Source organism: Ailuropoda melanoleuca, chromosome 1, assembly GCF_002007445.2.
Source record: "Ailuropoda melanoleuca isolate Jingjing chromosome 1, ASM200744v2, whole genome shotgun sequence".
NCBI lineage: Eukaryota > Metazoa > Chordata > Mammalia > Carnivora > Ursidae > Ailuropoda > Ailuropoda melanoleuca.
The window spans coordinates 2,531,974-2,550,278 of record NC_048218.1 but is presented as its reverse complement, the minus strand read 5'-3'; the positions used below and the strand labels follow the sequence as shown (position 1 = coordinate 2,550,278).

Genomic DNA, 18,305 nt, shown 5'->3' with positions numbered 1-18,305 from the left:
GTCTGTCGGTCAACTTCTTTCAGACCATGAAACTTTCAGGCCTAGACAAATGAGCCTTAGTTTATCATGATCTAAACCTAGGACAAGGCTAAAATTTCAACTTTTATTATGTGACACTCATCAGTTTTGAGACTAAAACTCTTTCCCTGACCTTTTCTTCTTGCTCAATATTAAAGTCTATACAAAACCCACCAGCTTTGGAAAAACTCCATAGCAGCCACAAACATGCAGAATTCCCTCCCAGGAGGAGGCTCGGCATGAGGCAGCAGGCCTGTGACCAGCTACCAAACACCCTCTGGGCTGACAGCACCTGCTGACCCAGCTGTGCTAGAAGCACGGGAGAGGCATGGACAGCAACTGGCCACCTGCCAGCACACAGGAAACAACATACACTAGCTGCTGTTACTAGTGCTGTTTTTGTTTTACTATTTAAAAATAAAACACACACACGCTCTGAATTTTTTCGGAAGTGGCAGGATAGTGCTAGTTTTACATAAGAGAAGGAAAATAATTCCATACAAAAACAAGAATATGTAATTTTGAAGAAATGCTATTAGTCTCAGCAAATAATAAAACTTCCTGGTTATTTCTAAAATATCAATAAATGGTCCCCTAGGTTAAATACAAATATTTCTAGTTAATACATCACTGATGATAAATTATCATGTGCACTTTTTTTCAAGATTCTTACCATACTGTGACTTTTAATGTTCTGAAGTGGTGGGGTTTTTTTTTTTTTAAGATTTTATTTATTTATTTATTTATTTGAGAGAGAGAGAAAGAGAGGCAGAGCACAAGCAGGGTGAGGGGCAGAGGGAGAAGCAGGCTCTCCACCAAACAGGGAGTCCATGGGGGGCTTGATCCCAGCACTCGGGGATCACGACATGAGCCAAAGGCAGATGCTTAACCAACTGAGCCACCCAGGCGCCCCTGAAGTGGTCTTTTAAACATAAAAACTAGGGGCGCCTGGGTGGTTCAGTTGGTTGAGCGTCTGACTCTTGAATTCAGCTCAGGTCATGATCTTGGGGGGCCTTGAGATAGAGCCCTGCATCTGGCTCCATGCTCAGGGGGCAGTCCGCTTCTCTCTTTCTCTCTCTCCCTCTGTTCCCCCCCAACTCAAGCGCCCACACACGTGCTTTCTCTCTCCCAAATAAATAAATCTTTAAAAAAAAATAAAAAGTAAAAAAAGTAAAATTAACAGGAAGTGACAATCACAAGGCACCCAGTAAATATTCTCCACATTAAATGGTCATAAAATCCATGTTTGACTATTTTCCAACCCATTCAGAATTACGTACATTTTATTATTTTTTAAGATTTACTTACTTATTTTAGAGAGTGCACGCATGTGTGCAAGAGGACGGGGGGGCGCAGAAGGCGAGGGGGAGAGAGAGAATCTCGAGCAGACTCTCCACTGAGGTCTGAGCCCAAGGCAGGGCTTGATCCCACGACTGCGAGATCATGACCTGAGCCAAAACCAAGAGTCTGACACTTAACTGACTGGGCCACCCAGGTGCCCCCAGAATTACATACACTTTAAAATACAATCTCTTGAGGCTTAAAGGTTAGAACGGCCCCCCGCCACACCACTCTGTGGGTGCAGCCATTACACTGGTGAGGCAGTGGCAGTCTGTGAGCATCGTACCTTCTTCTCTCTCATGCTGTCAGCCTGCACGGTCTCTAGGCGGGCTTTGAAGTGCTCACGATCCATTCTTAGTTGCTCTAATTCTTGCTCATTCCTTTCCAGGTCTAGAAGAAGAGAGACATAATAACACTATTTCAAGTCATGAATCTCCGCTAAGAACCCAATGTGCCTAACCTCTTAGAAAAATGGGACAAGGGCTACTCAGGTGGGATTATTCACAGAACCAGCCCTTCAATGACCAACATTCTAAATGTTCTGTCTTTGGATTTCTATCAGTTTTTAGCCCATACCGGAAAGTACTTTTGCTGTTGTTGTTTTCAGTCTTATGTTTTTAAGACCTCATTTTACTGCCAGACTTGTACTCAAGGCTTTAAGGAAGTGGGTTATGTAAGAGACCGAAGGCAGGGCTGAGAAGCCCGACTGTCTCGTGGCACAGACTTGTATCTGCTCCATAAAAAGCAGAAGGCAGCTCAGTGAGGAGACAGTGCCAGCCAGGGCTGATTCACAGCACTCGTCTCACCAACTGGCAGACTGACTCAGGAGGAAGAGCCGCGGTGGCAGTCAATGGAGGGGTGGCAGCAACAGTGATCAGACAAGAAAAGGCCACAGTGAAAGCAGGGAACTATGGCTTTCTTCCTCTCCACCACATTCATTTAGACGATGATTCAAACAGCCAGCAAAATCCCCAAGACATCCACGTTAATAAGTCTGAAATCAAAAGTTGTATCAATTTTAAATAAAAGATATTATGATGCAGAAATACTGACATTTAAGGAGCAAAGAAATGTAGAACTTAAAACTTTAAATGCCTTGACTTCAGGCACAGAGAAATCATCAATTTTTATGCTAGCATACACTGAGATTTGAGGTAGGATACTGCACTCAGAATTAATGGCGCACCTTCTCTGATTAGAGTAGCAATGCTTGCGGACAGTGACTCCCAAATGTTAGTGTCCACCAGAATCCACTAAAGGGATTGTTCCCAAACCGCTGCTGGGCCTCCCCCCTCATCAGAGTTTCCGATTCAGCAGGTCTGAGGTGGCCCTAAGAACGTGCACTTCTAGCAAGTTCCCAGGTGAGGCAGATACCGCCGGTCTGGGAACAGACTTTGAGAAAGACAGCTTCAGGACAACAGCCCGGTCTCTGGTCATTAACAAAATGAAATCAACACACAACCAGCGAGAACCAGTGAGGGAGTCCAGCCGCAGGAACATGGGGGTGGAAAAACCAGAAGGCAGTGGGAGGCAGCAGCCTGAAAACTGGCACCTCCCTCCACCTGAGAGGGGAGATGGCTGACAGCACGCCCTCCAACGAGGTGCAGACAAGAGGAGGGGTGCAGCTTCATGGCCCAGGGCTCTGCCAAGAACAGCAGGGGCAACCCCAAAGCTCTGGAGAAGTGAAGGGAGTCTGCATTTTCTAGGGAACCTTTGCCCTAGAGGGAAGATTAGCACCTAAAGCTAAATACTCATTCTCAGGTTACAAAACCAGCGGGCAGAACTTCTCTTAAACTGTGCTTCTCAGAAACCACGTGAAGTGGAACTATCTGTTCTGCCTCAAATCTTTCCTTCTACAATGTATCACACCACAACGGGGACTCTCCCCGGAATTCTGCTCTGCCCTCCAAATCCTGGCCACCCAAGAAATCAACTATCAGTCAAGGGCTATGCTTTAAAAGCTACACAGATGCCCTGTGTAACAATGTTAAATGATAACTTATGTTATTTTTAATTATGAATGAACTATGAAGTGTATATGGTCACAAAAAACCAAAATGAAAAAAGGAACTAAAATAAAATAACTAGTGGTGCAAACTTTTCCTTTGTAGTTCACTTTCAAATTTTCTTGTATAATTAAGCTGTATGTCACTCAAATGTGGCAAACAAGATACAAAATTACATCTCTACAAGCCTTGCTATGTATAAAAATATGTAGAAATTAATTCTGGCCACCCAAAAGATTTTCATTAGGGTAACTTCATAATCTTCATATGACCTTACCACAGGCTACCATAACAAGGGCACATGGTCAGATGTCCCACTCTCCCCCAGGTACCCCACAGAATTCAAAGTCATCATCAGGGATGCCACACCCACCCATCCCAGGCACCTGGAGGCAGCAGGTGCCTTTCCGCTGTACAAGGCCGCCGCCTTGTGGCCGGAGAGGAGCACTGCCGCCGCCTTCCCACAAAACCCGTTAGTACTTTGCTTTTTCAGCTCGGCCCCCCGCAGTGCCTGCCTCCCTGAACAAACCCCACAAGGCAGACATTTTCAGTGTTCGTTTTCTGATACACCCCAAATCCCTACAATGGTACATGGAATTTTATAAATATTTGTCACACAAGTGAATTTCACTTCTCTACCTGTTCCTTCTGCTAATCCTTTAATGGAGAAAAATACGCAGCCACTTTGACTATAGTCTCATCCTTACAATGAGAATATGCCACTTCTGTGATTTTCTTTAAAAGATCAGGGACAGAAAGAATATGGACAGTGAATGATACAGTATATACAGCCTCGATATCAGGACAGGAAAGAAGCTGCCACGCAGCCCACACGGTCTTCTAACTGCTCTTTAGTGCTCACAGTGAAGGGAGAATCTCCATTCAACTGACTGAATGAAAGGGCGGCCACGACCGACTCCCAATATGTAGAAACAATCTGTGGCACAGGCCACGTCCACATCGATATGGCTTCTGAAATTCAGTCCCTTTTGGAAAGTTTTAATAACACAAGAATGGCTCTATCCCTTCATGCTTAACTTATCCATGGGAAGGGTACAGAGAACTATTACCGACAGGAAACAGAGCTACAAATGAAAAGCAGCATTTCTAAAACACTGGGCAAAGAAATGTAAACCATATGAAAGGGATCAATTTCTCTTACCCTTTCTTTATGCCCTGGCATGCTTACAACAAGCATAATAAACTATCAGTTATTTCACATTAATATGAAAGTACTGTTTTTAACCAAAACAGCTAAAAGTCTCAAATCCAAAATAAAGGGGTTTTAACAGCTCTTAACTTCTCCCTTCATATCACTTTCTAACAGGTTTAGAAACGAATTTACAACTAGCTGCTAATGGACCCCCATCTTCGCTATGAACTGAGATTTGGAGGGTATGTAACAAAGCATCACGAGGTGCACAGCTTACGACAGGAACATCTTCTTCCTACTTCTGGAGGCCACAGGCCTGAGACCAAACTGTCAGCAGGCCCGGGCTCCCTCTGAAACCTGTGGACAAGGATCCTTCCCTGCTTCCTCCACCTTTCAGTAGCCTCAATCTTCCAAAATTCCCACCTGCCTCCACTGTCACTGGGCCTTCTCCCGGTCTCTTCACATCAGCTTCCCTGTGCTCATCTGCCTCTGTGTCCAAATTATTCTTTTATAAGGATACCAGTCAGACTGGATCATGGCCCACCCTATAGACAGCATTTTCACTTAATCAGCCTGTCAACAACGTAAGTTCAAAAAGTGAAAAAATGATGGGGCGCCTGGGTGGCACAGCGGTTAAGCGTCTGCCTTCGGCTCAGGGCGTGATCCCGGCGTTATCGGATCGAGCCCCACATCAAACTCCTCCGCTATGAGCCTGCTTCTTCCTCTCCCACTCCCCCTGCTTGTGTTCCCTCTCTCGCTGGCTGTCTCTATCTCTGTCGAATAAATAAATAAAATCTTTTAAAAAAAATTTTTAAGTGAAAAATGAAAAAAAGTGAAAAAATGAGAATATTTCAGGATTCATTAAAAGGGGGGGAGCTTCAGTTAAAGAACTTAAGTCCATTTCAAATCCTTCTACACACTATAAGGCAGCCAAACAACACTTTAATTAACTGTCAATTTTTTAAAACAAATCAAAGGGGGTGGGGGAAAAGAGTTGGAACCAGAACATGGAAATAGCATTTTTTTTTCCTGTACTGCCAAAAATCTGCTCCCAAAACCACTCTTCTTCTTCTAACTTAAAGGCCATTGGAGTTCTCTTTCATAAGATGAAGAAAATGTGTGACTAACAGGAATTTGCTCTATACTGGCATTGCCAATGGACTTGGCAGCACCTTGTATCACTAATTTCAACATCTGAGGGTTGGAGCTCCTTAGTCTACCTGTAAATTACCAAGGAAAAGGGTCAGATTTTGTCCTTTGCATATCCCTACATTACCTAGCAGTGCTTGACAGATGCCAGGCAGACAGTGAACACCTCCCTGATGGACTTATCAACTACATTCACTGAACACTTGAAAATAAATACCACCACAAAAAACTAAGATCAATTTTGCTGAAGTCAAATGAGTTCTGTTAACCTATTTCTCAAACCAGAGAGTCAGGAAATGTTTTCATTTATTGGCATACAAATGCAAAGGTAACGACTGGGTGTCAGGAGTGATATATTCAAATAATGTATGTCTCTACTTTCTCCATCTTGGCTACCTTCCCACCTCCTCTGTCAATAAGTCCCTTTAAGTCTCTCTTCTCTCCCAGTCCCCTAGATCCACTCTCCACCATGCTCTGTGTTCCCAAAGTCATCATCCACAGCACCCCGCCTCCCTGGCTTTTGGCTTCCTGTTAGATTCAGACAGTGACAGGCTCCACAGGAACCAGGGATGAGAGGAGTCCTGATGGGACATTTTCTTCTCCACTGTGTCATTCCTGGCAAGCTTCCAACACCAGTAACTTCACCTTCTGGGTGAGGCCCCTGCCCTCCTCCACATCTGGCAGCTCTCGGGGAGGCCCTGGCAACCCACTCCTCTAGTTCCCAGGCCTTTGTGACCCTCGTGTGAGTTCCCCAAACCCTGCCCACACCTGCCTGTCCTCACTACATTATACTTCATGTTGCCCCTTTTGTTCCTGCCAAAATATGGATGTGAGACACTCTTACATTATCTCACTTGGGTCACAATAAACTTTTAGTCATTATTTGATTTTTAAAAATCTCTTTTTGTAACGACTTTATTTTTAAGTCACCTCTACACCCCAACGTGGGGCTCAAACTTACAACCCCAATATCGAGAGTCGCACACTCCACCGACTGAGCCAGCCAGGCAACCCAATAATCCCTTCCTGGTGTTCACTCTTTCATCCTACTTTCATGATTCTCTCTCTTGGTCCATGCACCAGAAATAATCATTCTTCTCTGAGCTGAAACAGAGGTCTCCCTCTTCTCATTAACACCAAACTCTTGGGAAATTAATCTCAAAACACCCACCAACACTTTAGAGACCATGTAGTATAGCGGTTTTCAAACCCCACTGCTAACAACCCAAGAGGGCCTAAAGGATATATATGTTCTATAAACAGCACTTTTTCCATTTTACAATGTTTTTCAAGCTTTTTATTTGGGAATAATTTCAAACTTACAAAATACTGCATGAGTAAAAACAATACAAACGATGCCTATATTCCCCTTACCCAGACTTTTGTACTGGCAAGATTTCGCATTTGCTCATCATTGGTACCACATACAGACATACAGACACACACACACACACACACACACACAAACACACACACGATACACGTTCTGAGCCAGGTGAGGGTAAGTTACATATACCATAAGTACTGCAGTGAGTATTTCCCAAGAATAGGGATAATGTCCTAGATATTATCTCTGTCCGGTTGTCAACTTCAGAAAAGTTAGTATTAATAACTTTATCTAATCTGCCACTGACATTCAAATTCTGTCAAATGAACCAAAATTGCCCTTTACAGCAATTTTTCATTCCCGGTACAACCACCCATCCAGGGTCAGGTATGGCCTTTAGCTGTATCTTTAGCCTCCTTTAATTTGGACCACCTCCATAGCCTGTCTTTACTGTATGACATTACAATGTGTTTTTAACAATTTAGAAATCACAGCCACCTCCTTGGAAGGGCTTCCATTCCCAGGTATGATGCTGAGGTAGCAGATCAATCTTCCCACTGAGAATAATTTAAAAAGTGGAATTTAAACAAACTAACTCCTCTGAAGGTAGTTGAGAGTTACTGAGTCACAGGGGCCTCAGGCCAGGACCTAGAGAGGGGAAACGTACACTGAGGGGTGGGAGCCCAGCCTCCCACCCCATTCCTCCCAGGGACCTTGGCATATTCCAAAGCAGCACAGGCAAAGAGGCAGCAAAGCTTGGCAGAGGGGTCAGTGGTTGGCACGGAGCTAGGAAATGAAAATGAACTACAGAGCTGTGGGACAGCCAAGACTTACAGTGAGCTATGATCCCAGAGGAGATAGAAGCACAGAAAAATGAGCTGACGTCAGAGCCATCTCCTTCTTCCAGGTGCTCAGCAATGCATAAGCAGCACACAGAGGCTGGAGAGGTGGGCAGACAGTGTGGGGGGGAGGGCAGGACTTGCTAGAGAAAAACACTATCATCTAAAGTCTCTACAAGTTTTCACTTTAAAAAAATCTATCAATCAACAAAAATTACCAAGATTACCAAGAGGGAAAATAGACACTACAAGCAGACCAACAGGTGATCCAGCTAATGGATTTACCAGATTCAGACTTTAAAATAATTATGATTAATGTTCCAGCAAAAAGGTAAAAAGAGAATTCCATCCGGGAACTGGAATAAAACACAACCAAGTAAAACTCAATATAAAAACTAATAAATACTAATATGAACAGTATAAAAATAAATAATAAAACTAATGACGATTTCAGAATCAAATCCACACACATACAGCCATTTAAAACAAAACCAACCCTGTGGTACAGGAGGGGAACACTGTCTTCTCAATAAATGGTGCTGGGCCAGTCAGCCACGTGCGGCTAACATGAATCACATAACACCTTCATCATCGCAGGAAGTTCTACTGGACCATGCTGACACGCACACATTTTAAATTACACAAAATAACTTTTTTCTGTTGCTAAAGAAAATCAGTCAAACCTCTCCCCACTGTACCACGGCTGCACCAGCTTATGTTCATCACTGACGATCACGGAACAAAACAAGGCTGGTTCACATTAGTAACACCTAAACGTGTATTTAAATAAATAAATTCTAAAAGGTTAAAACTAATGTTGCAGATTTTAAAGTGTCAGAAATGAGACTGCAATTTATGTTTGGCGTCGACAGGGAGTGTCTGGGTTGAGTATCCGACATCTGCCACTAAGATGTAGAGTTGTTTCTAAACTATATCATCTAACAGAGCCAAGGCAGCATATGCATTTGGAAAGTGTTCTATAGGACAGGCCGAATGGCTTTTCCACCATCTCTCTCCAGAAGAACCCGTGCCAGTAAGACAGGCAAGGAATTATTAGACCAGTGACTTCACTGTGAAACAAAAACGTCCAACCCCACTGGCCTCAAGCTTCCAGATCAGTTTCATTGAAAAGCATCCTGATGCTGCAAAGTGAAATGTTTAAAAACTTCACCATATGCAATTCCTTATCTCTGTGATTTCTGTCTTTTCCTTGCTTCTTAACAACTAAAACTAAAAACAGAAATTGGACCCCTAAGACGGTACTGCATCTGTTTTCCAAAATTTTTTTTTTTTTTTAGAGATTTTATTTATTTATTCGACAGAGATAGAGACAGCCAGCGAGAGAGGGAACACAAGCAGGAGGAGTGGGAGAGGAAGAAGCAGGCTCATAGCAGAGGAGCCTGATGTGGGGCTCGATCCCACAACGCCGGGATCACGCCCTGAGCCGAAGGCAGACGCTTAACCGCTGTGCCACCCAGGTGCCCCCCAAAATTTTTAATATTATATTTTGTTTTCATCCAAACACTGTCATTGTACTGATTTTATAAGTAATGTTCTAAACAGAGTTTTCTAAATATGCAGAAAAATATAACTTTCATCTATTTTACATATTGAGTCACATATTAAATAGGATTTTACTTTTTAAAAAATAGGATTCTAGGGGCGACTGGGTGGCTCAGTCAGTTAGCATCCCACTCTTGATTTCAGCTCAGGTCATGACCTCAGGGCTGTGAGATCAAGCCCCATACTGGGCTCCAAACTCAGCAGGAGGTCTGCTTGAAGTTCTCTCCCTCTGCCCCTCCCCCACTCACACACGCACATGCATGCTCCCTAAAATAAATAAGCTTTTATGAAATAGAGGACTCTAGTTTAAAACAAATATTTTTGACACACATTGACACAGTGCCAACTCTGTCATTGTTAGATGAACAGATGCAAAAGGGTGAGAGACAAAGGGGTGAGCTACCTTTTACCAAGTACTTTCAAATCTCTGCTTTGCCAAGGTCATCTTATGGAGGCTTGAGGACACCGTGGGTACCCCTATTTTACCAAGATAAGAAAGAATAAGAATTCAAACGAGGTCAGTCATACTCCAAATCTCCCTACACCTCTCCCAGATTCACAGAGTGATGCTGTTCAAGCCAGAATGGAAACTGCTGCGTCAAGAACAGAACACTTTCTTCACTCCACCAAGTGTTCAGGGGCCCCTCCACCTGAAGAGGTCCTCTTCCCTGAGGGCGCCCCCTGAGCCACACGCTACGCCATGCGCTTCCCAAAGAGTCTCAATTTAAGCCTCGCCACCTCCTGAGGTAAGTAAGCATCACTATCGCCATTTTACACACAGGGGACATCTGAGAGTTCATCCGGTACAGAACACTCCGTATTTCCACTGCCAAGCTCTGCACTTACTTCTTCACCAAGACTAATCATTTCTTTGAGTGTCCCTTCCATGCCATCCACACAGCCATAATCCCACAGTCGAAGGAGTCCAAGACCTTCCTTGGTGAGAACTCTATCACTAATTCTCCTTCATCTTCCACCCAATTCTTCAAACTTATCCCCACTCAGATACAAATATCATTCCCCTGAAAATGTAATCTTAGTTGCTATTTTGATATCATTTCCATGGGGTAACTTCCACCTGCCTCTCATCTCAAATTAAAAACAACAAGCTACAATTATTTTGTCTTCTATAAAAAACTGACATTTACTGACCTTGACTCTGCTATACCCCAATTCTTGCTCACGTATCAAGGAGAAAAACTAGCTTATTAGCCAGCAATCAACTCCACTGTCTCTCTTGTCTGTGACTTTCACACACGCCATCACCCCAGCTGAAAACATCTTCCTCTTATCCTTCTAACAAAACATGCCTTGCTCCTCAACGCTTATCTATTCCCAGAAGATTTCAGGCAACAGCCTTGCCAGTATGATTCCAAATTCCACCATTTACCTGCCCAGATTCCTAAAGGGAGTTACTATGCTAGAGTCAGAATTAAGTCGCATTCACTACTTGACACTCGTTTTATCAACATGGGTCCTTTAGGGCCTGAGCCCATCCAAGCCAACCATACCTACGCTCCAAAAGAAGCTTCCCCTTGAACCAGTACAACTGCCCTCTACTCTCTCCCTGCCTGCATTCATTCCTCCCTTTGTCACTTTCTAAGCTGAGAAGCATATGCCAACTGTAGAAGCAAAAGGAGTTCTGATACTGGTCAAAGCCAAGAGACCTCCTGGACGATGGGGCCAGGAGGGCAGATGGATCAACGTGTCCAGCAGCTTTGCTCCCACCTTATGATCCTTGGATTTTCTCTGGGGGAGCCATTCTCAAGGCCAGGGCTCACGTGATTTGTCTCAGAGGACCCGAGGAAGAGTCACCAGACCTAGTCCTTACAAAAAAAAAAAAAAAAAAAAAAAAAGGAGGGAATCTTTGTTTTCCTTCATGTCACCCAAGTAGCAAAAATTCAACAGCCAAAACTGAGCAAAAGATCCCCTAGGGGGACACATTCTAGGCTAAGCCTCAGGCCAGAGAAGCAGATGCCTTCAAGAGCCAGCTGAAGTTCCAAGTTCACAGTAAAGCCAGCATGAGCATGCACCAAGTCCACCTTGTCCACTTTGATCCTCCCTTTCTCTTCACACCCAGGTGCCTATACCACGCTAGTTTCATGAGCTAACAAGCAATTTAGAAAGAAGAACATGCAGAGACGGGGTGGGAAGTCCCTCAGGACCAAATAGTGGGGCACGGAGAATACAATGGGAGGCAAAAACAGGGGCCCTGCCTTCCCACCGACTTACACAGTTGGATGACAATGAAACGACTTTATCTGAAGGAACAGTATGGTGTGCTGTAAGAACACCTGACAGGACTGACAGGAAGACAGAGCTTATCTAAGCAGTCAGATAAGGAAGTGAGTCTGCACCTGAGGCTAAGTCCAGTAATACAGTCTTTCCAGCCACAGTACCGTTTTGTTTAGGTTTTTGGGTGGTACCGCTTTTTTAGGGGAGGGAGGTTTTTCGGGGGGTCTTTATCCTAAAAGCAAGGAGAAGCCATTGAAGACCTAAACAAGGGAATGACATAAACTTAACTATTAAAAACTACACAGGCTACAGTGTACAGGACAGACTGGAAAGTGACAATGAGCAGACAGAGAAACAGGAGGCAGAAACTGAGGGAACATGATAGGGGCCTGGGCTTGGTGGTGGCAGTGGAGGCAGGCTAGTGAATTCAGGATGCAGCCATGAGGGGAAATGTACAGAACTTATGGGAAGGGGGGGGTGGCAGAGGAGTGAATAGTGAGGAGGGATGGAAAATGAGGAGGATCCTAGGTCTCTAGGTGGATGCTAATGCCCTGGGGAGACTGAGGAAGCCCAGTCTGGGGTGGAGTAGGGGCATGGATAGCATGAGTCAGAGGTAGGAAAGTAGAAATCTGTCCTGCAGTTTGTTAGGCCGGGCCAACAGAGGTATAAAGCCAGCTGCCACGTTAACAGGAAACAATCTTTCTCCCAAGAACACACTGCGACAGTAAAGTGTCACAACGACCCCTTTCCGTGACTACGGATTTCTTATTCACAAAAAGCTTACTTTGTAAAATCCCAGACTGTCAGAAATTTTGCTGTTTGGAATTAGACCAGTAAAAGGAAACATCCTACTGTCCCCGGCAGGATCAAAGTCACCAGGACAAAGGAGGCAGCCTTGATTTCTAGCTAGCTGCAGAGCTTCAAATAAGGGATTTCCAGCACAAGTTCTACATTGATCTCAACTTTGTAGTTTTCAAAGAAACAGGCCTGGGTCCACTGTAGTGGGATATGGTGATGGCCCCACACACAGCCCTACCTCGCTTGGATCCCATCAAAATGTGGTTTAATGTGCACTTCACCTAAATTCCACCCTTTCCCAAAATGCACAGCAACTCTAGCTCTTTTGTTGACAAACTGCCCACAGTTCCTCTGGGGTGTGGTCCCCCTCATGGCAATAAGCCAATAAACCTGACCTCCTCAGACTACGGGTGTTCCTGACGGCTGCAGGCTGATTAGGCTAGGTCAAACATTGAGAATTTGAAACAATGGTGAAACAAGCAAGAAGAAATGCCAAGGAGTTGGATACAGAACCCTAAATAAGCCTGGGGGTCTGGGCCAAACCTAGGGCCAGAGATAAACCTAGGAGCCCCTGGCATCAGGATGGGAACTAAAGCTGTATACACGTAAGCTCGCCCACGGAAAAGCCGTGGAGCGAGGAGACAGGGCCCCAGGCCTGAACCTCAAGCAGCTCCACCAGCCGAAGGCTGCTGCAGAGGACGCATCAGCAATGCAAACCAAGATGAAGTGGCCAGAGAGCAAGGTCCCACAGGGCCTGGGGACCGTGAGGCAAAAGCTCCTAAAGTCTAAGTCACCACAGATGCGTTTGTGGCCCTCACTCTCGTATGTACCAGTTTTGGTTTTGTGATCTCTAAAGATTGACTCGTGCTAACCAATTCATGAGACCCTGATGTAATTTGCAGAATGCCAGCTTATTAATTTGCAGAGAAATATAACCACTCAGCACCGCTGACATACTCTGCTACAGGTCAGCACCTTCCTTCCCTGAAGATAAGTGCATGTGGGTGACTAGCCACTCTCAGAAGGTCACTGGTTGAGCATGGGATCAGAACCAGGGACTAAGAAGAAATGACCTGGAGCCACGGTATAACCAGTAACCTAGAGCATATCCTGCAGGGTCTCCATGGGAGACAAAATCCCAGATGTTGAGATGTGTGGAAAGGACTGCTTACAAAGAGGAGAGCAGGGGCTGGTAAGCCACCCAGAGACTAGCAACAGCCCTCCAAATGGAGGAATTGGAGAAAAGCTGTTACCAGAGCCCAGCGAGAGTTGAGACTGTCAAGGATGTCCTAGGGTGGGAGTTACAGCTGTGGAAGAAGCAGGAAGAAACACCCCAACCTCTCTCTCTGCCCATCATGCCTTCCACTGGTGAGCCCTGCTGGCAGTCAGCAAGGAAATCAGAGGCAGGCAGTGTGCAGAAGTCCCCGTCCAGAGCACGCCACAGGGCAGCAGGGGGCGGATCTGAGCATTCCAAAGAGAAACTAAGCAGGACAGGGGACTGTGGTGACCGTGAGCATTTTCCCTTCTAATTGTGCATGGCTGCCCTCTTGACCACGTACATCTGCACAAACCAGAAACGTATACTGTTGAATCCAGATACCTTGTCTGCACCAGTGCTGGAGACACACCCTGGGCCCATCAGAAACACTTCTCCTAGAGACTGCCCAGGGATGGTGAGTAGGCCAATGGAGGGTGCTGGACCGGCCAAAAGCACCAAAGGCTGGTTTACCCATAATTCAGCCTCAATTAGGCAAGCACAGAATCAATCCCAGACTCTAAGAACTTCAATAGGCTCCCAGACTGATACCTGATGTAATGGCTCAGGTCAAACCTCAAACTCTGAATGGACAAATCCTGGCAAATCTGGACTTAAATCGGTGCTAGAAACTGACATGTCGGGGCTGGTGGGGCACCTGGGTGGCTCAGTCACCGCCTCCGACTCCTGTTTTCGGCTTAGGTCATGACCTCAGGATTGTGGGATCAAGCCCCCATAAGGCTTCGAGCTCAGCAGAGAGTCTGCCTGGAATTCTCTCTCTCCCTCTGCCCCTCCCGCCCTCTAAAATAAATAAATCAATCTTTAAAAAAGAACCTGACCTGTCCATTCACCTAGAAACAAGTAAATACACATCTATCTCTACAAACACATTTAACTCCATCAAGGTTTCCACATGGCAAGATCTTTTACACAAGCACTTGAGTTTTAGAGTAGAGCTTTTCAATTAGAAGAATATCAAATTTTTATGTCAAGGATGAGAGGTGGAAAGAGAAGACAAACTCCAGAAAACTGGCCACCCTTCCTCCACCGCCAACTTACACATGTCTGAGCAAGCCGATCCAGGGCGCCTCTCTTCCTTACCTCCCATCCGCCTCTCCCAAATGTAATCATAAGGACTGTAACAGCGTTTAAGGTCTATGTACCACTGCTCTACAGTTGCTCCCGTAAGATCAACCTGCTGGCGCAGACTGCTGTCACCGTCGATGACTGCTAAATGTAAGTAAGACTCACTTTTTTCTACAATCTTTAATTTCTGGAAGCTTTCCAGCACTTCCCCGTTTAGTATTCGGGGTAAGAAGTCCCGGATCTGCATTACTTCAGTTGTCAGCCGTTCCAGGTCCTTCTTTCTGACTTTAACGAATTCCTCTTTAGTCCCCACGTGCTAAAAGAACAAGCAGATTTTAACAGTTACATCTCTCTCCGGATGACCACGGCGCGAGTTGGTTGGCTTCCTTCCTTTGACGCCTCCTGTTCACAAAGGCTTCAGAAGCACGTCTTTACCCACCGTGCCCTCTGCTCTGCAGACTTCAAAGTGGGAGCCAGTTTTTGTTTTTTATCTGCACGCGAGGCCCTCCCCTGGAAAGCCAAAGTTGCCGGCGCTGTTTCTGCCCATGCCGGCGCCCAGCTCCCAGGGAGGAAGCGGAAGTTCACGGGCTCGCACGGGTGCGCCGGGCCCAGCGTCTCGCCGGTTAGCCGTCTCCACCCTTCGTGGGTGTCAGGCCACAAACAGAGGCCGGGCAGGCTGGGTGACCTTCTCCGGCGAACCCCGTGCACCGGACAGAAGCAGGCTCCGAGTCTGGGTCTCTCCCACCCCCGGTGCAGCGGAGGCCACAGCGCGGGGACCTCGGGCCCACGCTGTCGTGCACCGGGCGCTGAGGGCCGGGCTCGGGACACACCTCCCACCGTCGCGCCCCCTGCCCCAGCGCGCAGACCCCCGCGGCTGGCGGCAGGGGTCCCCGCCAGGCCCCAACCCCATCCCAGGGTCACCGCACAGCGCGGGAAAGCCAACGGTGGCATCCCAGGCCTCCTCACTGACCCGGCAGGCCTCCTCAGCGCCGCCTGCCTCTCCCATGGCCACCTCCGCAGCCTCGGCTCCGTGCGCCTGCGCAGCGGCGCGCCCTCTGACCCCTCACGCCTGAAAGCGCGGGAACGCGTCCACGTCCACGCCGGGGTGGGAAAACGGAGAGCAGTGAGGCTCAAACCTCTAAGAGTTTGAGCCGCATTCTAGGCCCAGCAGACAAGGGTTGGGGTCGTCGAGATCCCGCGTCGGCTCTCCCGGCTTAACCGGGTTTTTAAACTGGTTAACTGCAGAGTAGAAGGACAGTGAGACCCAAGTGTAAATGTCAAGTTAAATAAGTCGAACTGGACCTTTCCTGTTTGGCAAGGGACGCTACTCTAAGGGGCGATACTTTGAAGGGAGCCGCCAGCACGCGGCCGGCAGCTACGCTCCCTCGCTGGGCTCTAAGCTCCATCAGCAAGGCTCGAAGCTTTCTGACAGCAGGCTCCTCGTCTGCCCTGGACAGAGAGGGTCAGTCCAGCCAGCTGGCTAAGCAACTGAGACGACCACCATAAACTGGAAGATGTCACCTCCTCCATCCACTTGCCCCCACATGCCCACCAAGTTTGCAAAATAGGGTGCAGCCTGTGGTTCAAATGTACTGGGTTACTACACAACTAAGACTTCGTCTGTTTCTGAAACTGGCAGGGAGCCAACAGCGCACGAGACCCCCTGAATGTATCCGAGGCCTAGGAACAGACTCACAAATACCTGCTGTAAATCCCTGCCCCCACGCTGGGACCTGTACCAGCCCATCATCCCCTGCATCTGTCCTTGTACCTGACCCTGTCCCTGCCATCCCCTGCAGAGACCTGACTCTGACCCTGTCCCTGCCATTCCCTGCACTGGGACCTGACCCTGACCCTGTCCCTGCCACCCCCTGCACTGGGACCTGATCCTGTCCCTGCCATCCCCTGCACAGAGACCTGACCCTGACCCTGTCCCTGCCACCCCCTGCACTGGGACCTGATCCTGTCCCTGCCATCCCCTGCACAGAGACCTGACCCTGACCCTGTCCCTGCCACCCCCTGCACTGGGACCTGATCCTGTCCCTGCCATCCCCTGCACAGAGACCTGACCCTGACCCTGTCCCTGCCATCCCCTGCACGGAGACCGACCCTGACCCTGCACCAGACCTGACCCTGTCCCTGCCACCCCCTGCACTGGGACCTGATCCTGTCCCTGCCATCCCCTGCACAGAGACCTGACCCTGACCCTGTCCCTGCCATCCCCTGCACGGAGACCTACCCTGACCCTGCACCAGACCTGACCCTGTCCCTGCCACCCCCTGCACTGGGACCTGATCCTGTCCCTGCCATCCCCTGCACAGAGACCTGACCCTGACCCTGTCCCTGCCATCCCCTGCACGGAGACCTACCCTGACCCTGCACCAGACCTGACCCTGTCCCTGCCACCCCCTGCACTGGGACCTGATCCTGTCCCTGCCATCCCCTGCACAGAGACCTGACCCTGACCCTGTCCCTGCCATCCCCTGCACGGAGACCTACCCTGACCCTGCACCAGACCTGACCCTGTCCCTGCCATCCCCTGCACTGGGACCTGATCCTGTCCCTGCCATCCCCTGCACAGAGACCTGACCCTGACCCTGCACCAGACCTGACCCTGTCCCTGCCACCCCCTGCACTGGGACCCGATCCTGTCCCTGCCATCCCCTGCACAGAGACCTGACCCTGACCCTGTCCCTGCCATCCCCTGCACAGAGACCTGACCCTGACCCTGCCATCCCCTGCACGGAGACCTGACCCTGACCCTGTCCCTGCCATCCCCTGCACAGAGACCTGACCCTGACCCTGTCCCTGCCATCCCCTGAACGGAGACCTGACCCTGACCCTGTCCCTGCCATCCCCTGAACGGAGACCTGACCCTGACCCCGTATCTGCCAACCCCTGCAGTGACCTGACCCTGACCCCGCCATCCCCTGCTCCAAGACCTGACCCTGACCCTACCATCCTCTGCACCGGGACCTGCCCTGTGCCTACCCCTGCCCCGCCCTTGCCCCAGGACTTGTCCCTGCCCCGGGACTCGGACACTGGGGACGCTGGAAGGCGCTGCCTCTGAGAGCAGCAGAGGCTCAGACCTTGCCCCCATCAGGGCAGCTCCTCAATGGGGCTGTCCCCAACATCCCGCGAAAAATCCCAAGGACTGCCGTCCTTCTCAGTCTCCATCCCGCAGAGGCGGCTCGAGGAGTCTAGTACAATTAAAAACTCGGTGCCGTCTATCTCGTAGGTGAGCTGTCGATCGGATGGAGTTTTCGTAGAGTGGGCTTAAAGATTCTGGACCACTGAAATTGGCCATCCGTCTCTTCCTGGCCAAGACCCAACGCTAGCTAACCTCGCCGCCGAACGCCGGGAGCTGTGGCGACCGACAGACAGCCGAGGCGCGAAAGCGCCACAGAAGCCCAACCGGGTTGCTCCGCCCGCTGCCAGGGTCGGCCGCGCTCGCCCCCGGAACGCGCTGCCAGCGGCGGCGGCCGGCGCCTTTGTGACGCCATCAGCCCGCGCGCCGCCCCCGCCGCCGCCGCCG

The 18,305-nt window shown here is 48.4% G+C and overlaps 1 protein-coding gene across 4 annotated transcripts in view; it reads right to left on the bottom strand.

Annotated features, from left to right (window-relative positions):
* The window catches only part of HSF2BP (heat shock transcription factor 2 binding protein), a 100,001-nt gene extending 81,739 nt beyond the window's left edge, over window positions 1–18,262 (bottom strand). Inside the window, exons 1-5 of one of the 4 annotated variants that reach the window (XM_034654975.1) lie at window positions 17,601–18,107; window positions 16,898–17,355; window positions 15,741–16,835; window positions 14,936–15,086; window positions 1,646–1,749 (exon numbers count right to left, since the gene is read on the bottom strand). In XM_034654975.1, coding sequence (XP_034510866.1) covers window positions 1,646–1,749; window positions 14,936–15,086; window positions 15,741–15,776 — 291 coding nt within the window. In that variant the 5' untranslated portion in view covers window positions 15,777–16,835; window positions 16,898–17,355; window positions 17,601–18,107. The other 3 variants (XM_011237279.3, XM_034654983.1, XM_034654968.1) reach the window with 3 other exon arrangements.
* Window positions 18,263–18,305: the final 43 nt, after the last annotated feature.